General features: G+C 49.5%; 6 protein-coding genes across 6 annotated transcripts; 1 reads left to right on the top strand and 5 right to left on the bottom strand.

Annotated features, from left to right (window-relative positions):
* Positions 1–3,501: 3,501 nt before the first annotated feature.
* ABOM_005455 (uncharacterized protein) lies at positions 3,502–4,796 on the bottom strand (the record flags this gene model as incomplete). The annotated part of the gene is made up of 5 exons (XM_022532584.1): positions 3,502–3,746; positions 3,804–3,998; positions 4,073–4,159; positions 4,221–4,689; positions 4,758–4,796. The coding sequence occupies 5 exons, from the start codon at positions 4,794–4,796 to the stop codon at positions 3,502–3,504; spliced, it is 1,035 nt and encodes a 344-aa protein (XP_022389375.1).
* Positions 4,797–6,958: 2,162 nt separating this feature from the next.
* ABOM_005454 (cytochrome P450) lies at positions 6,959–8,768 on the bottom strand (the record flags this gene model as incomplete). Its single annotated transcript, XM_022532583.1, has 3 exons — positions 6,959–8,015; positions 8,071–8,561; positions 8,631–8,768. The coding sequence occupies 3 exons, from the start codon at positions 8,766–8,768 to the stop codon at positions 6,959–6,961; spliced, it is 1,686 nt and encodes a 561-aa protein (XP_022389376.1).
* Positions 8,769–9,344: 576 nt separating this feature from the next.
* Positions 9,345–11,133, bottom strand: ABOM_005453 (chaperonin-containing T-complex subunit CCT2; the record flags this gene model as incomplete). The annotated part of the gene is made up of 4 exons (XM_022532582.1): positions 9,345–9,404; positions 9,468–10,842; positions 10,908–11,062; positions 11,131–11,133. The coding sequence occupies 4 exons, from the start codon at positions 11,131–11,133 to the stop codon at positions 9,345–9,347; spliced, it is 1,593 nt and encodes a 530-aa protein (XP_022389390.1).
* Positions 11,134–11,388: 255 nt separating this feature from the next.
* Positions 11,389–13,404, top strand: ABOM_005452 (WD40 repeat domain-containing peptidylprolyl isomerase; the record flags this gene model as incomplete). The annotated part of the gene is made up of 3 exons (XM_022532581.1): positions 11,389–11,467; positions 11,531–11,908; positions 11,969–13,404. 3 exons carry the CDS (start codon positions 11,389–11,391, stop codon positions 13,402–13,404), a joined length of 1,893 nt encoding a protein of 630 aa, XP_022389465.1.
* Positions 13,405–14,076: 672 nt separating this feature from the next.
* On the bottom strand, positions 14,077–15,008 carry ABOM_005451 (uncharacterized protein; the record flags this gene model as incomplete). Its single annotated transcript, XM_022532580.1, has 2 exons — positions 14,077–14,461; positions 14,524–15,008. The coding sequence occupies 2 exons, from the start codon at positions 15,006–15,008 to the stop codon at positions 14,077–14,079; spliced, it is 870 nt and encodes a 289-aa protein (XP_022389466.1).
* Positions 15,009–16,945: 1,937 nt separating this feature from the next.
* Positions 16,946–22,702, bottom strand: ABOM_005450 (uncharacterized protein; the record flags this gene model as incomplete). Its single annotated transcript, XM_022532579.1, has 4 exons — positions 16,946–17,741; positions 17,802–18,593; positions 21,125–21,519; positions 22,124–22,702. 4 exons carry the CDS (start codon positions 22,700–22,702, stop codon positions 16,946–16,948), a joined length of 2,562 nt encoding a protein of 853 aa, XP_022389374.1.
* Between the last annotated feature and the right edge of the window lie 542 nt (positions 22,703–23,244).

Genomic DNA, 23,244 nt, shown 5'->3' with positions numbered 1-23,244 from the left:
TTTAAAGTTCTAGTCTAGACCTATATAGGTAAGGTGATCTATAATCACGTGAAATATTTCCTAACTGGGTCTAGTAGCGGGTTTTCGGGTTTTTGCGGGTCGGGTTAATAAAAATCCTGGCGGGTTCGGGTCGGTGCGGGTTATCATATGAAAACCCGACCCAGAGCCGGGTTCGGGGCGGGTCCTAGATCTTGAACCCGAACCCGACCCGATGCCAACTCTAGTTGTATGGTTGCCTTAGCTCTATATTCGATGTGGTTATCGCTTGAATCGTATTCTCCAGGGCCCAGGCCTCGCGGATACGCGAGCTCTTTAACCAGACATCGAATTAGGGAGAGACTGAGGAGCATAATCACAGCAAAACAAACTATAGGAAACAAAATACCACGAAAGCGATTCTGGACTCGGATGTATGCATGGATATGGGAAAGACTACTCGACCACTCAAGTGTTTTCATAGGTAGAATATGCATGACCACGTACTCCTCAAATATCCTGCATGTTCTAGCTGGCAAATATGTGCCTTCTGGGTATAAAGGTTGACGGAGAACATTTCGAAGAACCTTCTCATAGGCATAGTATGCATTCAAAGAAATGCCAGCGAAGCGCCGGTGCAGTGCAAGTGCTCGCACGGCAATGATCTTCTAGGCGACGTAATAGTCAAGTCTGGCAGGTTAAATAGCTTTTGTCTTTTCATTTGCTGTTGTTCACTTCTGATAGGTAGCAATAAGCCTAATTAAACAGCGGGTGGATCGATATCAGACAGTGTAGACCTGCTTACACCATATTCTTCTGGGAATTTGGCGTGATTAATCGTTTTTCCCGCTCCCAAGCTTTCGATTTCTTCCAGACACCTGTATTGAAGCCATATTACTTGAGTTATGGCTGTTTTGAAATAGCAAAATGTCAGCGTATACCGAAAACGCGGGTGGTGTGTAGATGATCCGGAACCCTTCATAGTACGATCACTTGCAGGATTCCGTCTCCAGCAGAGCATCGACTTCGGCGATTTTCGGCTTAAACCGGGATCTCGCTTAACAACAGAAATAGGAAGCCTGAAGCTGCAAAAGAGAACGCCCCTTGCCTGGAGCCTTCATGCAATTCTGAGCCTGCAGTGATCAATGGAATGCTACTCTTCAGATAAAGTCTCCACGGCTTTCTTTTATACTGTGAATATTGTTCAACTACTATCCTATCTACAGTTGTGTTTACTGCTTTTGTGATAGCAGCACCTATACAAGATACAGGCCAAGTTGAAAAAAGAACAGTAAGGACTTGATTCTATTCATACTTTAAAGATAACTTGAGAATACCTAGACTGACCGGCTGAGATAGGATACGGTTAGAGAGTCAGTACTTAACTTCTCCCTGCTTAAAGAAGATAACTTGAGAATATCTAGACTGACAGATATGGATAGATTGTCAGTACTTGCCCCTCCCTGTTTGACAGATGAGATGACTTCAGAATATCTAGACTGACTGAGATAGAATACGGACAAGGCATGCGGACTTAATCCCAGATACTCTCATTGCTTGCGAGATGCCTTGAGGATATCTAGATTGATTGAGATAGAATACGGGCAAGGGATGTGTACTTGATCGTTCTCTGCTTAAGACATACACTAATTAAATTTAGTAAGCACCTTCTTGTGCTTCAGATGCATGATACTGCAGTATCGGCAAACCCTCGTCGAAGTAAGAACTGAGAATCACTCTACAGTTGCCACCTACTGATATATTTCATAGCATGCCCGAATTATGTATGCCGATTTCCGGCATATATACGCGAAACAATTCAGCTTTGGGGTTGGATAGCACTTTTTATTTGCCTTGGTCAAGGTTTTTCCTATCTATTTAGGTTTCCCTTTCCTGTTATGCGAAGGCAAAGGCTCCTTTTATAATAACTAGTTCTGTAGTCTATGTTTCTGCAGGGACGATGATAAGTCCTCGAGTCCATCCTATGCTACTAGTCCGGTCACTAATAAATTCTACCTTCGTTGCCTTCCCGCTACTTATAAGCGCGCTGTTGTCCTCTCTACTCCAAGGCTTTATTATACTTGTCTAAGTCATTGATCGTCTGCGACACAAATACCTTGAGCTCTTGCATCAGAGCGTTGGCCTCAACCAAAAGACTTCTAAACAACTGGAAGGCTCGGCTCGCGCCGATCATGGTGTAGTGGGAAACTAGTCCGAAATATCCATGGGCTAGTTCACAATATTCTATATTATTAAGCCCCCTCTAGTAAGGCTTTCCGCCCCCAAAGCAATATAATATTTTGGATGTCACATCGCCCCCACGTATAGATTAGAACGTAAGCGAGGGGAAATGATGTGAGATGGACATGTGTCACTTGGCAAGTAAGCCTTTCCTTGGGTATCTCGTCTTATAACAGGTGAAGGTGAGGTGTTCCCGCCCTAGCCACCTATATCGCTTATCCTCCGTTCGTCCGCAGAGCAGCTTGCTTCGCCATCCCGGGCAATATATAACTTCCAGGTCAAATGCCGAGAGTTGTGTGAACAACATTTGGGAAGGTTTCCCGCGCTCAGTGCTAAACCTAAGGTGATACTGTAGTATTCTCTGCTTCATCAATGGAGGCTGCGACCTTGTCCACGTCGACCTTGTCAGCTCCAGTGAGACAGATAGCTCTGGGGCACGAATAGGACTCTGTGTTTGTATAATCGGCGGCAGCAGTAAGAAGCAACCCCAGACCGAAAAACACGGCAGCTCCAATCAGCTCACAATTATCATAGCCACTGAGCTTGCAGATTGACCATCCAAGACCACCGCAGCCGACTTGACAGGCAACTCTAATAAAAGCCACGATAGGTCAGGTATGCAGGTTGATAGCAATAACCTATAACACTCACGTGTACTTGCTCGTGCCTGCACTGTAGATGAACTGTTCCATACTTGACATGCTGTTTGATGCCAAGCAGCACAAGTATGCTTTGATTGCATCCCTACATGGTGGAAAAGGGGTGTAGTCTCGGAGTTGCCTTCGATATTGATGGATGACGGCGATAAGCTTTACCTCGATTGTGAGCTCAAGTGTGTGAGTATGTTAGACCATAGGTTTGTGATGGTAAAGTGGGACAGTCGTGCGCGAATGTATTGTAGGCAGCAGTGTCATTCATGCATCGGATAAATCAGCATCTCCATCATAACGTGATCCACAAGCACGAACGTGTGCCTTGTAGTATTAGAGCCAGAACTGCAAACCGGAACGACAAGACGTATAGTACAGTACTCTGTAGAAGAATAAATGACGACTCCGACCGGCACACCGAAGGCCTCAGTTGGATTACTTAAGAACGAGACGCACAATATAAGTAAGTATTAAACTACGCCAATGCTTATATCCAAAAACAATGCATTGTATTCCAGGATCGTAGTATTCCAAACGCCCTTTCTATAAATTTATACTGCTACACCTGCTGGCTATGCAAAGCCCTATACAGGCACTCCGACAGAACGTTAATTGTTGAAATTTGTCCAACCTCTCAGACCTGAGTCGCATGGCATGCATCCGGGCCCTGTCTCGAATTCAGACTTTGGATGGACACGGCAGATTGGGGGTTTTTGTCTCGTTCACTCATGTCACTACCCAGTAGGATTGGTGCTTCGAAAGAGGCGTAATTTCTGGTCGGAGGGGAGGATTCATGTCTATAGATATCGCTTGGTGATGGTGACCTCTTTGACTTGGTATAAAAGGTCCAGAAAGAGGCCAGACAGGCAACCACAATGGCTATTGACACAATCAGATGATTCCACAGCAGCCGTCGTGTCATCGGGGTCAACTCACCGACACAGATTTCAAGCGCATTCCAGAAGCCTAGCCAGATCGGGTCTATGATGCTCATATCTGATACGCTGAGAAATAGCCGTAATAGCGCGATGATGATGATAAACGCCGTCAAGAAGCTAACTCCGATTAAGGCAAGCTTTCTGGTCAGGTTCACTCGAGCCCTCCACATGACGTTACCGGAAAGAATAATGACTGGCATAGTGCACCTTGGTCAGCGAATCCTGAATTAAGAGCGAGCATAGTTCGTTAAGAAGGGCTACACATACTGGCTCCGTCCGACACAATGTCCAGAGACGTCGCTACTCTCAGCCTCACCTGTTGGGAGTGCATCGCGCTGGCACTTGCGCAAACCTCTGTCGATCCCATTGTTAGCAGCCCGAGTCGGTCACGCAGCTGGAGGAGACGGCAACTGACCAATACTATACTCGAGAGAACTCATCTCACACTTATAGTCCAGGCAGCCCAATGTTCCCCCATAGCAGGCAATGACAAGTACCAAAACCACCCACCAAAGGATCTGTTGTGCGCGATATCGATTTCCCAGTTGCCGGAAGAAAAACACAAACGATAGCTTGATCAGCCATAAACCGGTGAAGGAGAGCAGGTAAGCAGAGAGCTGTCCGTTGAGGTACCGTTTTTGCATCCATTCGATATTAGCTGGCACCTTCGAGAAATCAATAGTGGTAGGGCTTTTGGCGAGAGAAATCACTTCGTACATCTGCTTGTAGAACGAGGACCAAGTGATGCCATTGCCCAGCGATAACAGCCATGCCACCAGGATCAGGACGTCACTCGTGTGCCACTTGCGGTCAATGCGATATTGGAGGGTGAGCCGGACGAGGATGAAGAAGAAGCTGATGGTCAGACAGACCCAGAGAATGGTCTATGGGTGTGGTTAGCTGGAAAGCACAGTCGAAGAAGTCTGGATAAGGGCATGGCTTCAAGGCATACCACAAATGTGACCTCATCAATGGTAGAGTTACGAGTCATTCTGCCAGAGTTTCTGTGGCGGGTTGAAGACTACAGAACACATTTTCTTTTCTGAACCTGCGAAATGGAGGGTGGCGGACGAGGTCCTCGAATATGCCCGTTAGTGATCACCAGGCTGCGCATCCCTGTTCAGATTTGTCCGCCTCTGGCGAGGGGTGCATGGAGGGGCTGATTCCAGCGCTGGTGAAGTCTGCAGTTGGATGCATGTCAGACAGTACGGATTAGGGTCAGACGGATTTGTATCGCTTGTTTTGCAAAGTACTTGTAAAGCACAGTCCCTGCACGGGGAAGGATTATCTTCATCAATCCTTCAATTAGATTCATGAATCAGCCTTGTGTGGGGCCAGAAAGCCCATCATCACGAAACTGCAGCCGTGTTCTTAGCACTGTTCGTTAGTGCTGACGGTTTACTCATTTCATGCGGGATCACCGTCGGGGTCGTGTCCAATGGAGATTCTCCGCTCTGACCTCCAGCCCCATACGCTAAATGACAGCACAGAAGGACCATATCACGGTTACATTCTGCTCTATAAATAAACAGCTCGCGGGGGGGATGTTCCCGGGGGTTGCTGGCGATAGTATTTAGACGGAAGGTTGATCCTGGAAGTATCTGATAACAGCACATGGCGGAACCAACTGTTCGATGCGCCTTATAGACAACTGTTTTGTCCGCACCAATGGACACGCTCAGTATTGCCGCTAATGCATCTTGTTAGACGAGGAGCCTGCCGAAAATAACCCGGACCGCGGATTCGATAATTCGTGTCTTGATGAGGTGAGATCAAAGATAAGCAGGTCGGACTACCAGAAGATGAGAGACAACGTCACTATGCTTGGTTGAGGCATATGTCCAGGTTTTGAGCTGTTTTGTTTCTTCCATTTCAAGTATATACCCACTACCTTATGCTTCTGCGATCTCCTGAAGGATCCTTTGATCCTCCCGGCTCCCGTCGATCATATTAGTGTAGTACATGATGGCACCTAACCGAGCGTAGTTAACCTCACGGTTTATACGTGTTATGCTAATAGTAAATACGCCCACGGATCCCCAAATTGCTGGCACTGTTGGCTGCTATCTGAGGACAACTAGTAGTCGCTCCTGTGTCACCCTCATCGAGTGTTGTGCGAATCAATCCAACCTCAATAACGGCTACCTCAAGAATGACAGCAGTAAATATCCACACCTAAAATCTATCAGTCATTCTCCCCATGCGTGACACATCAGGGACTCAGGGATATAACACATACTTTTCACCAATCTGTACAGGCACAGCAGTAGGAGAAACTCCTAGCACATCGCCCATCCTGGCCAGATCTGGATCGTGAGTCTGGTTGTTTCACTTTGCCATCATCCACAGCCCCACAGTTTGCCAACGCCTTGGAAAATTCTTGGTAGATATCACGCCCAGGCACCGAGCCAGAAGCTGCCAGATAACATTCGTTGTGCCCAGATCTAATGTTAGTGCCTTGCAGGAAAAGGCGCAAAATTTGTAGATAAAGTTTAACGATGCCGACAACATGGCAGACAGGCCAAGTTGGAGTTTCTCAGTATAGTACCCGGTCTGAAGTGTAACATCATATTACTACAACCGTTCATCCTCGTCGAAGTGATCTCATTCGTCCGTGTGCAGCCAGTCGGGCTGTGTTGTGTCCCGCCTCTGCGTGAGGTCTTACATTGACGGCATGCTGTGCACCAGGTTAGGCCGTTCATAGAATAGTTCAGAAGAGTGGCATGACAGGACAACAGTTGTTTCTATTTTTAGAAGGTGAGTAAGGCTTTCATGGCGAGCGGCGTATATAGGCATTATTGCGAGGTTGGGTGTTCGAGTCAGTCATACGTTGAATGCTATTAAGACGATGAAAGGGGAAAGGAAATCCAGCACGTCCGAAGAATGCTTGATTCAAAGTGGCAATTTCCTGGTCTACGAGTACCCCACACCCCACATAGCAGCGCCGTGCTTACCAAACTAGGGGAGAGCTTATCAGATGTCGTTGTATTAGAGGTATTGTATAACTCGACTGACTTGCTGCCAGTCTCTACCGAATACCTTATACAGGTGCTGCCGCTTCTATATAGAGAGTACATGAGTACTCCGTATGGGCTCCGGGAGACTTGTTGAGTTCTGACTGATTGTTTACTGGGAACACCGGCTACTCCCGGACTATTCTGGCTGGTGTTTAATTCCTTCCCTATTCTCTGGTTGAAATCGCGTATTAAGAGACACCTGACAAGGTAACCCCTGAGCTGGCCGACCCGAGCCTGCCTGAATCATATAAGCACGCTCCCCAAAAATAGTATTCAGCCCATGAGCAGGATGCCTCTGATCCCACTCCGTATATTGGTCTTTGAAGTCAAATTCACGAACGGTCATAAGAAGTGTGACTCGAATGTCGAGGAGGGCTAGCGTCTGTCCGATGCAGTCTCGGGATCCGTGCTCGAATGGCCTCCAAGCCCCGGGTGGTGGGTATAAGGGGTGACCCGGGTCAACGAGCCAACGGTCAGGGATAAAAGCATGTGGATCTGGCCAGGTATGGGTGCTGCGGTGAATCGCACTGTGGACAATCCATATTGCAAAACCTGCCGTTGGGTAGGTGGTACCGGTGTGGTGGTCACGGAGGGAGACGTTAGAGCGACCGTCCCGGAGGCCATTTGCGGGTGGGAAGAGGCGGAGTGTTTCTTTGACGACAGCCAATGTGTATGGAAGTTGATTGATGAGTTCTGGGCGTTTGCGGAGTAAGTTGGGAGCGTTCGAAAGGTCCGTGCTGAAAATCTTGTCATGTTCTGCGCGAATCTTGGCTAAAGCTGCTGGATGTTTCGATAGGAGGTAAAGGCAGTACATGATTGTCACGGCGGTTGAGTCATGCCCGACAAAGAGGAACAGTCGAATCTGGGTAGTGGCCCAGGCCTTGAATTTGGGGTCGAGTGTTGACCCTGCGACTTGTCTTGTCTTCATGTACTCTGTGATGACGAGATCCATGATAGATTTGGAAGTAGACGAGCTTGTCGCGCCTTGTTGTCTCCATTTCTGATATCGCTTCTCCAGTTCGATCCCAATATAGTGGTTCATCGTCCGTCCGTTATACCACTGCTTGAACAGGCGCACAGGATTCACTCGACTGAAGTGATTTCCTGTTTCAATTTGACACTCCCGGTCTATCGTATCCCGCATCGCAGCTGCAATTGGATGGAATTTTCGCTGGCTTATAAACCGCGTGTTCCTGTTGAGCATATTAATTGATGTAGCGGGAGCTGGCGTGCAGGCGAGCGCCTTACATTGCGACATTTCCGATGATATCCATCACGTATTTACAAGTGATCTCGTCTAAGAGAAAGGTGTCGCCTGTCTTTGCCAGGTCTCGCAGGACATCAACGTACACTTCCACCTCTTGGAGAATATACGGAACATAGCTCATGACTGACCGCATGCTAAAGCCATGGCTAAAGAGCTCTCGTCCACGTTTCCATTCTGCGCCATTCCTGTCAAAAAGTGTTGGTCCACCAGTCATTGGAGTTATAAATGCGCCCAGGGCATCCGGCTTGACAAGGTCATAGGTTTGACAGGCCTGAACAGCGAGGTCTGGTGAGGTTACAACGAGGGTTGAGAAGCCAAATGGCCAGGTGTCCATATAAAAGCACGTATCTAGTCCTGATTCGGAGGCAAGGAGTGCAAAAGACATTGCCTCTTGGGCATCTTTTGGCACCTTTCTCATGAACCTCGCAAGTACCGGGAGATTTCCAAGGGCTGGATTCCAGGGGAGCATGGGCTAACAGAGATGGATTGTTAGATGCGAAGTTCGTCATTTAAATGGCGGCGACTTGGGTTAGAACTGTACCATTCCTTTCTTCTTGAGGCGGTAGAAGCACAGTCGTACCTTCACCAAGGTGTAGAAGAACGAAGCTAGGTAGAGTAATGCCATAGGCACGATTATGCGGCTTGCGAGCCATTTCCACTCGACTTTCTGGCTCTCCATATCTGATTCGAGCCTGTCTCTCGCGATTTAACAAACAGGGAGGGAAGGGGAATGCTACGAGGGCTTCAAGGATCGAGGGCGGAAAATAGGAAAAGCCAGCGATGGGTCAAGGCAAAGAAAGTTGGTTATGAGAAGGATCACAGGCAGGATATATAAGGACAAGTAGAGAGGAAATAGGTAACCTATAAATATTACTACTATAGGTTGAACAAAGGAAAGGGCTAGCAGGGATAAAGCTCCTCCGTGCCTCTACGTTCAGCGGTCGGACATGTTTGTGAGGATAACCCCGGGTTACTATAAGCTAAGAGAAACTGCCAGATGGATTCGATGAATAACAAGCTGCTTGGGTTAGCTTACGGATTTCTAGGGTAGAACAATAAACAAGTTCGTCAATGCTTTTGTCTCATGTCAATCAATCAATGGGTCTATGTCACGGTTATTACGCTCTGATTAGAGCACGTTATCAACATTTATCCAGTACAGCTCACGGTGGTGGCTGCTCTCCGTTTCGCTTGAATCCAAACAAACTTGTTTCCTGTCCATATCGCGCCATCAAGAAGAAATCATCTGACCACCTTACATACGCTCACGTCGACGGGGAGCGGACCGGATGATGTTGTCAACGCGCAGAAGAAGCTACAGAGGGTCCAGGTTAGCTGTGTTGTTACTAGAAAAGAAATGCCCGATAAAATTCCTTACCTCTGATGCCTCCGATGCGGAGGAAACCACGGCCTTCTTCAGCTTGTAGCTCTCCACAACGCCCAACTCCCGCATGTCAGCAATACCGCCACCGGGGGTCAGCAAGTCGAGGCCAGAGCTGGTCATGCCGTTGTTGATGGCCTGTCGTAGTCGGGTCACGAGGTCACTGGAGTCCAGACCGGCATTGTCGGCCAAGATAGTGGGCAGTTGCTTAAGAGCAATTGCGAAAGAGTCAACAGCCAGCTGCTTCTTGCCCGTGGTGTTCTGAGCGGCTTGCTCAACAGCCTTGGACATGACCATCTCTGCGCAACCACCACCCAGAGTGACACGAGGGTCCTTCACGGTCTGAGAAAGCACGGCGAGGGCGTCGTGGAGAGAGCGCTCAGCCTCGTCAAGCAGCTGCTCCGTAGCACCGCGGAGCACGATAGTGCATGCCTGACCGGCAGCCACGCCGGAGAACTTAAGCAGAGTATCTTCGCCGATGATGACCTCCTCAATAACGTCGCAGTGGCCCAGCTTAACCTGCTCGGGGTGGTCGAAGGTCGATGCAATCTCACCACCAGTGACCAGAGCCAGACGTTCCACACCGTCAAAGTCTGCGTGTTCGATAGACATAATACCGGCCTCAGTGAACAGCTGTTCGGGCCAGTTATAGATCAACTGACGGTTAACGAAACAGTTGATACCATGTGCCTTGATGCGGTCAACCTTAGCCTTCATCTTCTCACGCTCCGCCTTCTCCAGCTCCGCCAGCTTGCCGGTCGAGTCGACCTTAACCCGGGCACCGAAAATCTTAACCTTATCCGTGTCCATGGCTGTGTTGGCGACCAAAATCTTGACGTTCTCCAGACGCTTGGGCTGGTTGACACCAATCTTCTTGTCAAGAATGAAACCCTCGTCGAGGTAGGAATCACTAAGCTTTCCACCGGCCTTCTTGATGATCTGGATGTGACTCAGGTCGGTGGAGCCCTTGAGGCGGAGGACTGCATCGCAGGCGAGGGTGGCGAAGTGTTCACGGTCCTGGGCCAGGACCTTGGAGCTGAGGGTGGTACGAGCGATGGAGTGGAGGTCTTTACGGAAAGACTCCATGTCGGCACTACGGTCGACAGCAGCCTTCGCGAGGGCGTCAAGAGCGGCCCGGCTGGCTATCCGGTAACCATCAATGATAGTCTGGGGGTGGATTTTGCGGTTCACCAACTTCTCGGCCTCACGCAGCAGCTCGGCTGCCAACACGGTCACGGACGTTGTGCCATCACCAACTTCGTCATCTTGGACTTTTGAGATGTTGACCAAAACCTTGGCTGCAGCGTTGTCGAGAGCGATGGCCTTCAGGATTGTAGCACCGTCATTTGTCACGAGGATCTCACCGGTCGACCTGGATAGCTATTAGTGACATGCCCACCATCACAGCCCCGCATCTCCGAATCCAGTCCCACGTACGCTGACTGGAGGATCTTGTCCATTCCCTTAGGACCCAAAGTGCTCTTCACCAGGTCACCGACGGCGATGGCGCCAACGAAGGCGGAGAGACGGGCATTCTCTCCCTTCTCTTCGATGACATCGTCCGCAAAGATCTGCGTAGGATTGGCAGACGCCTAAGAGCGGTCAGCATAAGAGAGAATCAAAAAATAGAAATTGAAAGACGACAGCGTGATCAACTGACCATTATGGATAGTAATTAATGTGAAAGATGGCTACCGTCAAGGGGAAGACTGGCAGCTCGTTCAGGGGGGTTGGATGGGGGGGAAATTTGGCGGACAGTTCAATAATGATTGAATACTGCGGGACGTCCAGAAAAGTTCGCGATGTGGCCCGAGCTTAAAAGCTGCCGCAGACCGCCTGCAACTGCTTCCCTCCTCCAACCAGCATTCGCTCCCATTCCTTTCCACAACTCTCTCAATCCATATTTAATTCTCTCGGAATGGCGGCAGAAGACGAGAAGTCGCAGCCTTTATCCAATAAAAGACCGCACTCCGCGGTAGACGGCAATGAGGATGATGGTGCGCTCAACCTCGAATTGAGAAACCAAACGAGCACAAGATGCTAATCGTAACTCACTCCAGGTAACGACTCTTCCTCCGATGATGACTTCGGTCCAGCTCTCCCGTCTGCAGATGCGCCGAAGAAGAAGCGGCGCAAGCTCCCCTTCGAGAAAGTCTACGTGAACGCCCTGCCCGCATCGCCGCGTTACTCCAAGTCGCTCATGCACAAGGACCAATTGTCCTTTGTGACGATAACACCGCACACAGACTTTCTAATTACGTCGTCTATTGATGGGTTTGTGAAATTCTGGAAGAAGATGGCGGTTAGTGTTGAGTTTGTGAAGGAGTTCCGTGCCCATAATAGCGAAGTGAGGGGCGTCAGTGTCAGCGCGGATGGTAGGAGCTTTGCGACGATTGGAGCCGACAAGACAGTGAAGCTGTTTGATGTGGTTACATTCGGTATGTCAACATCGACAGAATATCAGACGGGAGCTACAGCGAACTAACTACTGGATACAGACTTGCTCTCTATGCTCACGCTCGAGTTCACCCCCCGCTGTGTCTGCTGGGTCCATCGCCGAGGCGCCTCATTACCACTGCTGGCAGTGACCGACGAAGGCAGCAGCACGATCCAAATATTCGACGGCCGAGGCGAAAGCCCAAACCCCCTCCACACCGTAAAGTCAATCCACCGAAATCCGGTAGCTGCAATCGCCTTCAACGATGCGTACGACTGCGTCGTCTCTGCCGACGAGTCCGGCATGATCGAGTACTGGCGAGCGGGGGATTTCTCGTTCGAAAAGCCTGATAACGTCTTCGAACTAAAGTCATCCACCAACCTCTTCGAGTTCAAAAAGTCCAAATCCACCCCAACATCCTTAACAATCTCCCCCTCCGGCGAACAATTCGCCGCCTTCTCCTTCCCCGACCGCCAGGTCCGAGTCTTCGACTTCGCCACAGGCAAGCTCTACCGCAAATACGACGAATCCCTCTCCACTATAACCGACATGCAACAGGCTGGCACAGCAATCCACCAACTGGACGAGCTCGAATTCGGCCGCCGCCTCGCCGTCGAACGTGAGCTCGAAAACCCCATCACCCAACCTAAAATCAACGTCGTCTTTGACGAATCCGGCCACTTCATCCTCTACGGCTCCCTCTACGGCACAAAATGCATAAACACCTACACCAACCGCGTCGTGCGCGTCTACGGCAAAGACGAGCCCTTCCGCTCCCTCAACCTAGCAATGTACCAAGGCCAACCGCAAAAGAAAGGCCTCGTAACAGTCTCCATGGCCGCAAGTTCCAACCCCCTCCTACAAGAAGCCGAAGAGCGCGACCCCATCCTTGTCAGCACAGGCTTCGCCAAAGTCCGCTTCTACCTCTTCACCAACGAAACTGAGGTCTCCAAATCCTCCCGCGACATCCAGAACGAGAAACCCACCCAAACAACCACCGGCCGCGAATCCGCCGAGAAGAAATCAAACGAACTTGGCACCTCCGCTATCCTGCACACCACCATGGGCGATATCCATCTCCGACTATTCCCGTCCGCCGCGCCCAAGGCCGTCGAGAACTTCGTGACCCATGCCCGCAACGGCTACTATAATAATACCATCTTCCACCGTGTGATCCGCAAGTTCATGATCCAGGGTGGAGACCCGTTGGGCGACGGGACCGGCGGCGAGTCGATCTGGGGCGGGGAGTTCGAGGACGAGTTCTCCAGTTTGAAGCACGACAAGGCGTATACTTTGTCCATGGCTAATGCTGGGCCGAATACCAATGGAAGTCAGTTCTTTATTACGACGGAGAAGACACCATGGTTGGATAACAAGCATACTGTGTTCGGGCGAGCCGTGCAGGGATTAGATGTCGTGCATAAGATCGAGAATACGAAGACGTTTAAGGAGAAGCCCGAGCAGGATATCAAGATTGTGAGTATCACTGTGTCTTGATTTTGGAGGTTTATTGTTGCTTTCGCCTGGTAGCGCGGTATTGTTTTTCTTTCTTCCTTTGTTTCAGGAAATTATATATCTCAGATAACCTTACGAGACCGCTTGTTGGAACCATATAAGATATTTTCAGGATCTAGCAAAATTACATTAAGGTCCTGTACTGCAGGCGAATATACCTAATTTACAGTCAGCCGGCAACATGTCACATCCAGGCAAGCAATTCATTGATCTCATGCTGGGTGAGACGAGGAGACATCATGAAGAAAGGAAAGACATGTCCAGGCAAATATAAGCGATGAAGAAAGACGACCCAGCCTCCACGGAGGAAAAGATTACTATGTTCTGCCAAAGCCATGCAACGCAGGTCAGAAGACATGTACACACCATATGGTATCATGTACGGAAAATTTGTACGAAATTGGTCCAGGTAGTGGAAAGAAAGGAAGGAAAAGGAAAAGCCAGCCGAGCACGCAAAACGCCGGATACAAATGCGAGATTAGCAGGAGCGAGCATCGATAACACAAGAGTAGCATAGACGCATTGGAGGCATTACATCGTGCCCGGGAGCTTTTGTCTATGCAACCGCCCTATGGAAAATTCACTAGATGCTGTGTTCGAATACGCTCTGCTTGGGAAAGAGTGGATATGGTAAAAACAGGGTAGACCCAAGCATCACCGGGTTACTTCGCGAGTTTCGACATCGCCTACGTCCGCGGACGGCGGAGTCCTTTGGAGACGTGATGGACGAGGTCCAGGAACGGCAACTTCGGTGCGAGAGCTGCTGGCCACGGAATCTGTGTTAGCATATTCATCATGGTTGATGGGGCTTGGAGCCGGCATGAATTGGCCCGGCTGTTTCGGACCGGGACTGGCATTTTGACCGCGGCTATAGAGAAGTCCGCTGTTGCTACCGCTGTTGCTGCCACTGCCCGCGTGGTAGAGGTTGGGGTATTTCGCATCGTGGCGGCGCTTAAGCCACATTCCCACGATCGCGATTGCAGTGAACCCAACGGCCAGGACAATTACCATGATAACCCATTGGTAATGTGTCGACCACCTAGAAAGGTCAGCAAGGGAGTGACAAAGGGCGCGGAAAAATATATTCCGCCAGTTACATACCAGGATTTGGGGGCGGGATAGGAATTTTGTGATTTGGCGGTAGACGCTGACGTTGATGTTGATGGTGACGCCGCGGCAGTGCTTGCCGATGCGGCAGTACCCTTGTTTTGGCCTCCGGATGAGCAAAAGTCGCTATACCATGTCTGCAATTTTGTGCGGTCGTCTGCGTTGGTGCAGGTGTCGGAGCATGTCCCGTCCGCGGAGTTATGGAGCTGAGTGATCAACGACGACTGGCAAAAGCAAGAGACATAGGTCGAGCGGTCACTCGATTGGGCTGTCGGAGGTACACAGCCAGTCTGGGCTTGTTGGAGGATGGAGCAACTCAAGGCGCACGAAGGGAAGCTATCCGATGCGGCAGTAGGTATCAGAGTGGTGTCATCGTCGGCACGGACGGAAAGCGAAAGAACGAGGGTAATCAGGAGGAGGTGAAGGAGTCGCGATGTCGACGGGACATTGGCAGTCCAGGCCAATGGCCAACGTGCCATGGTGACGAGTAGTAGAATTGCAGTGGAGACCGTCGGAGTAGACGTAGACCTCACAGGAACAGGCGGCCCACCATATCTATATAGGAAAGAAGCGAGAGTCGAAGGAAGCGAGAGCGGGGAGTTCGGAAAGGCTCGACGGTGAGAGAACGAGAGGCACAGGAGTTATATTACTGCGAAGTCACCTCCCGGAGAGTAGGTGGTCATGCGAGGGAGGACCAACGAATAAACGAGGGTGCGGTATGAAGAAAAGTGGAGGAGGAGAAGGAAGAAGGAATGGAAGAGAGAGGGAAAAAGGCAACGCGTGAAGAAAGGGAAAAGGGAAAGTGACTTCTGGAGGTTGAGTAAAAGAGGGTCCAGAAGGAGAGGGAAAAAGAGTCCAGACAAAAAATCACTCCACCGGGCTATTCCGCTTGCGGCCTGAGGACGCCCAAATCACTGGTTTTTTGACTTTTTCTTCTGATTCTACACGACGAACAAGTAATAATTACCCCAGAATCCGATCGTCATTCTGGATATGATTCCCTTCTGTCGACTGTATGTGCTACACACACATGTACATCCATATCCATCATAGATGATCCCTTGAGAACCCAATCGAACGGAAACCGGGAATTGGACAAGATAAGCAGAAAAAAGATCCCCACTCCCCTTACCTCATACCCGTAATCCTATTTCTGATCACCATTCCACTGACATCAAACAACTGACAGTTCAATTTTGCAACTCTCGATCCCAGGAATGTTCAGACTCTCCGCCAAGTGCTTGGGTTACAACCAACCGCTTGCGTCGTGCGACCGGATGCGTCGACGTTGGCCATGTCACAATGACCCATCCCATGCAACTATTTTCCAATAATCCCGTGGCTCCACACGCTGAGCCGAGGGAAATTAGAAAACACCAAAAAGCACCGACCCCATCAGAAGCGCCGGGCAAATGAAATCAAACGAGAAGCGGGGGCAGTGCGGAAATTATACTAAATCTTCGAGGGTCCCCAACTCTCTAGCGCCCTGCGCTTCTGAACAGGTGCATCGGTAGTGTATATCTATTATCAGGTTGTCTTGGATTTATTTTTGGCTCGTGCCTGTCGAGTAACCTTAACACTGCTAGGATCCACGGATCGTCCTCACATGGTTCCTGATCTTCGATGAACCTCTTGATCCGTCACGCAAGGGATATCGCTAGGGGAATGTGTCACTGGCTTGACAGATTCTGTTGCTGGCTACCGGCTCTCGTGGTCGTTTCATCTGCCGCCCGGGTTACAACGGTGACCATCGGTGGACGTTTTATCCCGACCATATTAAGTTGCACTATTGCGCCTCAGTGTTACCTCTCTTTTCTCTTTTCACTGTGTCCGAATTCATCCTTTTTACTATCCTTATCGTTAACACAGGCAAGCCCCCGGTGCGACATGTATGTCTTCTTCACCCTTTGACAGAAATATAAAATAAAATTACAAATACATCAACCAAGTGGTCAACCCGAATTAAAGCCGAACAGAGCCGAAAGCCCTATAATCAAAACTCGACATTGTAGTTTACAATTCTTAACTTGGGGTAAATAACTCTTGCAATATACAGGCCCAATGGACGTGGCCTCACAACTAATTGAACATTTTCCTATTTAACATGTTCTTGCCGCTCAGCCGTAAGAAGATATATATATCTAGTGTTACTATATCTCGGCACACGTTGCCCTAGTAGCAGTTGAACCCAAAAACAATGAGGTTCATAGCCGTTAGGGATATGTTTCAGATCTTTGTTCTTAATGCATAGAATGCATGAGTGGAGCGGCGCAAGAATAGCTCTGACGTGGTGCGACATCGCTTCGAGACACTCGGCCATGAATACAAGAACAAAGACATGGGTAACAAATTGTTCATTTAGTACATTTCTAGTTCATAACGTCATAAAAGTACGTTAATTCATCATGTCCAAACGTCACCGGTAGATTTTCCCATCCTCTGGTACTCCCACCTCCCCGCTCGAGAAACTACAATGTCCCTCCCCGTCCGCATCGACAGAGGTAACCCCCCACTGCACTCTCATCTGCTCCGCTCCCAACTTCCCCTCCTCCTCCTCCTCCTCCTCCACATACGCACTCCCCTTAAGACTCAACGTAGGATGGCAAGCTGCCGCAATAGCCAGGCTACAACTCCCCGCCACGGGCATCCCGGATTCCAACCGCCGGAAACTGAACCCGACCAGCCAGGCCATCATCACCACCCCCACAACGATCGCGCTCACCATAGCTGGAGGAGAGTAGCCGCACGTAATAACGTCCCGCGTGGGGTTCCGTTGTAAGTCCTCGGTGTACGACTCAATCCCGACCAGGAACAGACTCTGCGAGATGAGCCAGTGGAGAATGGCGGAGAAGGTCAACGCCGGGACCGCGAAGCGGTAGGGGAGGGAGAGGAAGTAGCTGCTGCGTTGGGCGTTTTCGGGGGTACCGGAGACACGCAGACCCTTGCGGTGGTTGGCATATCGGCTCCATTCCGCTGCAAGGGTCATGGCGGTGAAGATGGCGTTGAAGGTGAAGTAGATCATCGAGAAGAGCAGTTGGGGGGTGTTTGCGATAAGGGCGTTGGATATGAGTGAGGTTACCCATCCGGTCCCTGTGATTAGGGTCTGGGCGTTGACGGCACCGAGGCCCATCGTCCAGGTGGTCGATTTATCCCTGATACTCGAAACTCCGAATGCACAAAGGGAGATGACGGTGACGATGGCGACGGTATACCTGAATCCCTCGGGTCAGCACAACAAGGAGAGGTGCAAAGAAGTACAAGGCAACACCTACGAGACAAGTCCAAGCAGGTAACGCTTGCCTGAGACTGCTGTGTGCCATCTCTTTGGCGTGCTATTGAAGGTCGACGACTTGTAACTCGGTCGGTAGGGCCGCCTTTTCACGGATTCCGCAGTGAGGAGACATTGGCCCCGTGTAAACTCGTCGGGTCTCTGCATGAAAGATGCGACTGCATCTCCTGTTGTCAATATAGGCTTCGTCGTCGCACTTATAGCTGTATATCCAATGATGATTGCCTTCACCAGGTTGAATGCAACCACGATAATCGCTAATGGGAGGCTGTATTCTAGCTTGCAGCGTTGCGGTGGGCGCTCCGCAAGACAGTATCTGACTCGGTAGCCGTACACGTACCAATTATTCTCGGAAACTTGGTCCTTCACGTCTGGAAGAAGTTGACTACAAGTCCTATATTTTGCCTGTTTTTGTGATGAACAAATCCACTTATACGGGTCTGAAGCTTGAGCTGCGAGATTCTCCACCGGCAGAAAGGTGGCCTGCTGTTGGACTGACTGGTACTGGCCTGCTTGATCGGTATCATTGGTCACAAGTATCAGACTCCCATAGGTGGTCTGGAAGTCCGTCGCATATGCATTAATGCACTGAGACATATCGAGGCGTTGAAGGGTCCCATTCTGCGCTTCGGCATGCAGCCGGAGTAAGACGTCGTTGGCAGTGTCTCCATCGTGGGAGGTGATATTTTGTACATCCAGTTTGTCAAAGCCCTCTGGTCCAATGAATACTCGGTAGGAGTTGGCCGAGGTAATGGCGAAGATGGTCGAGTTGTATCTGGGATGTGCATCAGCGCTTTGAGGATTGAGAAACTAGTTGGCGAATGCAGCCTTACACTAGATGGAGTGGCAGAGATGACAGAACCAAGCACAACCACAAAACAGCCCGTCTTTTAGATACCTGTCGTAGATTTCGGATACTAGGCACACCTATGTCGACCCATCTACCCTTACCGTGAGCACAGTCTATATCCTTCCTGGTCGGTACGGATAAACATTGCTATACAGATACTCAGCAAACCAAGCTGTGCATGGAGATGAGATAAGACACCGACGGACCATGCAGTAATTGCTTGCGCCTAATAGACTCGTACTGAGGATATTGATGGCGAAATGCAGACCCGTACTCATATGCTGCACTTTCTCACAATTTCCGTCATACAGAGTCCCCCGATTTTGCTCTACCTTATGGTGCACAGCAGCCCATATGACAAAACCGAGATTGAAGGCCAGGACGAGGACGCTCGCAAACGACGCCAATACAAGGGTGAATCTCCATCCAGAATACCACTCGTTTATTCGCGTTCGAAAGGATCTGTGGACTTTCAAGGGGAATTGTGACTTGCTTTCTTTATCGCTATGGTCGAGTGTTTCGTCACTGTGGGGCGAATCGATCATTCTATGGGATTCATCATCTTGCTCCATGCTGTTGCTTGCAGAAGCGACCGTGCATGAGAGATGGTGTAAAAATGAGGGGAACGTAGCGGAGAAGTAGTTTATCCCTTGACGAGGCTGTGTTCGGTCAGATTTTAGTCGAGTTGGGACAATCAATACTCTGCATTTTCTGTGTTCAGCAACCTCTAACCCCCATGAACCCTACTTCGAATCTGCAGTGAGTTCTGCTCGGACAACATGTCATACTGCGATACATTTGTTTAATCTAATGAGTAGTATCGGTCGGAACCATGGTCGAAGTGCAGATGATACGAAATGCATGCCATGTAGACTCGCACTCGCATCTGGCCCCCAAATTGCTAGCAATGTAGGGTTTCGAGGTGACCTTCAGGCTCACGATCTAAGGTTGGGGTAGATTTAACCCCATGTATTATATATTAGTACCATTCAACTTAGTATGTTCTTTTATCATGCGGCCTATCTTACCAGAGGCGCTCTTGTTGCCTACTTTTACAGTCTTGCGTTGTATCGTCGATCTCATTGATCCTCAGTGGGTTATTTAATCGGGTTGGATTTCCGAGATAGTGTTCTACATGGTATACATAATCCTTCTGGTCTTTCTTCCTTGGGACTTTAGTATATAATAAAGCTATTCGTTCCCTGATAAATGTCACTGTTTTTGAGATTCAACTCGGTAATATATAGAGAGTCTCGCAGGGGAGGGATTGTCTGTATACTGGAGGCACTGCATATACCACCCATATCTCCATATGGCAGGGTGTTGTGTGTTGAGAAAACAGGAAAAGGCTGCGTGACCCATTTGGCTCTGTGATGTAAATTCACTTTCCTGATATATTGGACACTGACTCCCAGGAGGTATACTTCTGAAAGATCCAGTCAAGAGGCAGTCAAGTATTCTACTGCCCTGTTGATAAATTTGTAAGTCAACACCTCAAGCTATATAACATCGTCCAGGAAAGCCCTTAACAATCTTCCATTAAACGAGTATCAATCACTCCACACTATTAAAGGACAACAAACCTCAAACCAATCTTCTGTGCTATATAAACGCACCTACAGATACACGCATTTAAATGTTTAACCCTCATTACGATTTCCCATACTTCCATCAAACAACCCACCCAAACCGAACCAAACCAGAACCCTAACCCAAAAACACAGCCCCGGATGACATCAAGACCGACGAAACCTAGTCGCAGAGACCCCAGCATAGCCTCTCAATCTGGACCTTATACGCTCCAGGCTGTACAATCCTCTTTACTAAATACGGCAATCTCGCCAAGACTCGAACTCGTTCCACACCCGCTCGCACCGAGAGCTTATTTATCGTCGCGGCCTGGTCCATGTACTCAGTAGCGTGGTCCAACGATTTGCATACCCGCTCATCAATTCTCCTCTGTGGGTTCTTGGCGAGTAGATCTGACAGTTTGATCCAGGCAACGACTTAACGGACCTATTAGAGTGCTTGGTTGGGTCCGGTAAGGCTTAGAACGAGAAAAATGCGAGGTGCGAATACGAGATCCACCTATCGTGAAGCTTGGGGTTTGCTGCGATGTCATTGGTTGGTTGGGGATGGGTTTGGATGTATGAATATTTTGTATAGTGCAAGAGTTGGGATATAAAGGACTTCATGAGTTGCGAGAGTGTACTTGTTAGAACATATCAGTGCTTCAGATATTAAACAAGGTTGCCAACATCTTTTCCATCCCCCAATATCAAACCTCCGCAAAGATACCCCAATCAACCCTAACAATGGGCGACTCAATCTACTTCTACAACCCATCCCTTGCCGCCTCAATCCTCTTCACAATCCTCTACACCCTCCCCTTACTCTACCATACCTACCTATCCATCATCGCCCCATCCACAGGCCGCCGCCCCCAAACAAGCTACTTCATCCCCATCGCCATGGCGCCGCCACAGAAGTAGCCGCCTACGCCATCCGAGCCGCCAGCGTAAAACAACCCGACAACATCGGCCTCTACGCCACCTCCGCAACCCTCATCGTGGTGGCCCCCGTCCTCGTCTGCGCCAGCCTCTACATCCTCATCGGCCGATTGATCCGGTCCGGTGGTCGTGCCGCCCCCAGCCCGAACACCGAGACGAAGGAGCCGGTACTGCTGTTCGGGAGGATCTCGCCGTCTTGGATACCCCGGGTCTTTGTTACGTCGGACGTTATTAGTTTTCTGACTCAGGCAGCTGGCAGCGGGATTGCTTCGTCGAATGATTGGGAGGGCCAGGAGAAGGATATTGGTGTTGGGGTGCTGATTGCCGGGTTGGTGCTGCAGCTGGTTACATTTGCTTTTTTTCTTGTGGTGGTGGTTTGGTTTGATCGGTGGTCTCCTAGGGCTAGGGGAGAGTCGGAGGTTGAGTCTGGCGTGAGGTCTGTTTTGAATGGGATTTATGAGGCGGGGTCTTTTATTACGGTTCGTATATTTATATTTTCTATGATTTTTTGATCGTTTGAGGGGCTGCTAACAGTGTCTATTGTGTGCTAGATTCGACTGATCTATCGCGTTATTGAGTTCTCGATGGGTATGGATACTTATACCTGGACTCATGAGTGGCCGTTGTATGTCCTTGAGGCCGTGCCGATGTTGATGGCCATGATGGTTCTGGGTTGGTATCACCCCGCTAGGTGGCTTCCTGCTGGACTTGGTGCGAGGTCGAAGTAACTACTTGGTTTTGTGTGGTTCGATGGTGATGATGTTGTTAGACTGTGTCTTGGTTATGTTTGTTTGAGATTCTTGTCTGTGATGGGTCCCACATATATTTCACATTCTATACCATATTCAACGCAGATGTGTTCTCCATAGAGCTCGAGCTCGAACCTTCAAGCGAAGCTCTATCCAAGGTAATAAAGCGAAACTGCCACTCCACCAACCTACGTACCTCAGAAGGCAAGCACTCATAGATATCAAGACCCCTCTGCAGTAGCGGTAATTCCTCCTTCGGAAACATCAACAGCCTTGGTTCCTTCAGTATCCGAAACACGGGCCGCAACATAATGGAAGCGACCACAAAATGCAAAAACAGAAGACGCGAGACATAATTCCCCGGATCCAGGAATTCCATAAACTCCCGATTACTCATTCGCCCCCAGTCATCATAGAACTCCGTGAAAGCGACGAAGCCATCGCGCGCCGAGCGCTTCAATGAATCGTACGTATTGAACAATGCCCTGTAGGCGTTGCGGTGGCTTTCACACGATAACAATGGCTCGATGCTTTGTATGGTCTCGACTGATGTATTGAGATTCTCAGCGTCGGCGTATGGCGTGGGAGGGATTCGCGGTAGAGTGTTAGTAATGATGGCATCGTCTGTGAGCAATTTGAACATCTCGCTTCCTTTGTATTTGTTCAGGATCCGCCGTGTTATGATGCTGCAGCCTCGGACCATGATGGCGAAATCGACTAGCCCGTCTGCCATGTAGTGGGCCTGGAATGTGAGCGCATATACTGTGGCTAGCATTATGTCCAGCTCGGTTTTGTTGCATTGGTCTCCTTTGGCTAGCTCGTTGCTTAGCATTCTCAGTGCCTGGCCTTGGTGTGTGACGGCTAGAGTTTTGTATTTACTTCCATCTGGTATGACTAAGGAGAGATGGGTGGCTCCTAGACATAGGATTGCATGCATTAGGTGTGGACACTGTAGGTGTTAGAATTCACCCCGCTTTGTATTATAAGAATAGTCCTCTGGTGGGAAGCGAACCTTGTGTGCAGAAGCTGGAAGACTCGTCTTCCATAGATCTTCACTCCCAAAAGGGAGATACGGATATGCAGCTATCAAGAAGTGGTGAAAGGACCGTAAATCATCCGCAGTGAAGGTGTGAGGCAATACACGGTGCTGTGAGCTCAATTCCACTGCTGACTCTGATTGCGTTATAGTGTAACTCGACGAAGATTCATAGCTCCTTGGTAGTAGTTGCCTATGGCGGCCAAGTGGACTCGCATGTCGACGACGCAGCGACAGTTCATTGGAAGGGTATATACACGGCATGTTCCGGCCGATGCAGT

The sequence above is a fragment of the Aspergillus bombycis genome, assembly GCF_001792695.1.
Source record: "Aspergillus bombycis strain NRRL26010 chromosome Unknown contig00039, whole genome shotgun sequence".
Lineage (NCBI taxonomy): Eukaryota > Fungi > Ascomycota > Eurotiomycetes > Eurotiales > Aspergillaceae > Aspergillus > Aspergillus bombycis.
Note: the sequence above shows the minus strand (reverse complement) of the source record. Positions and strands in the feature narration are given on the sequence as shown.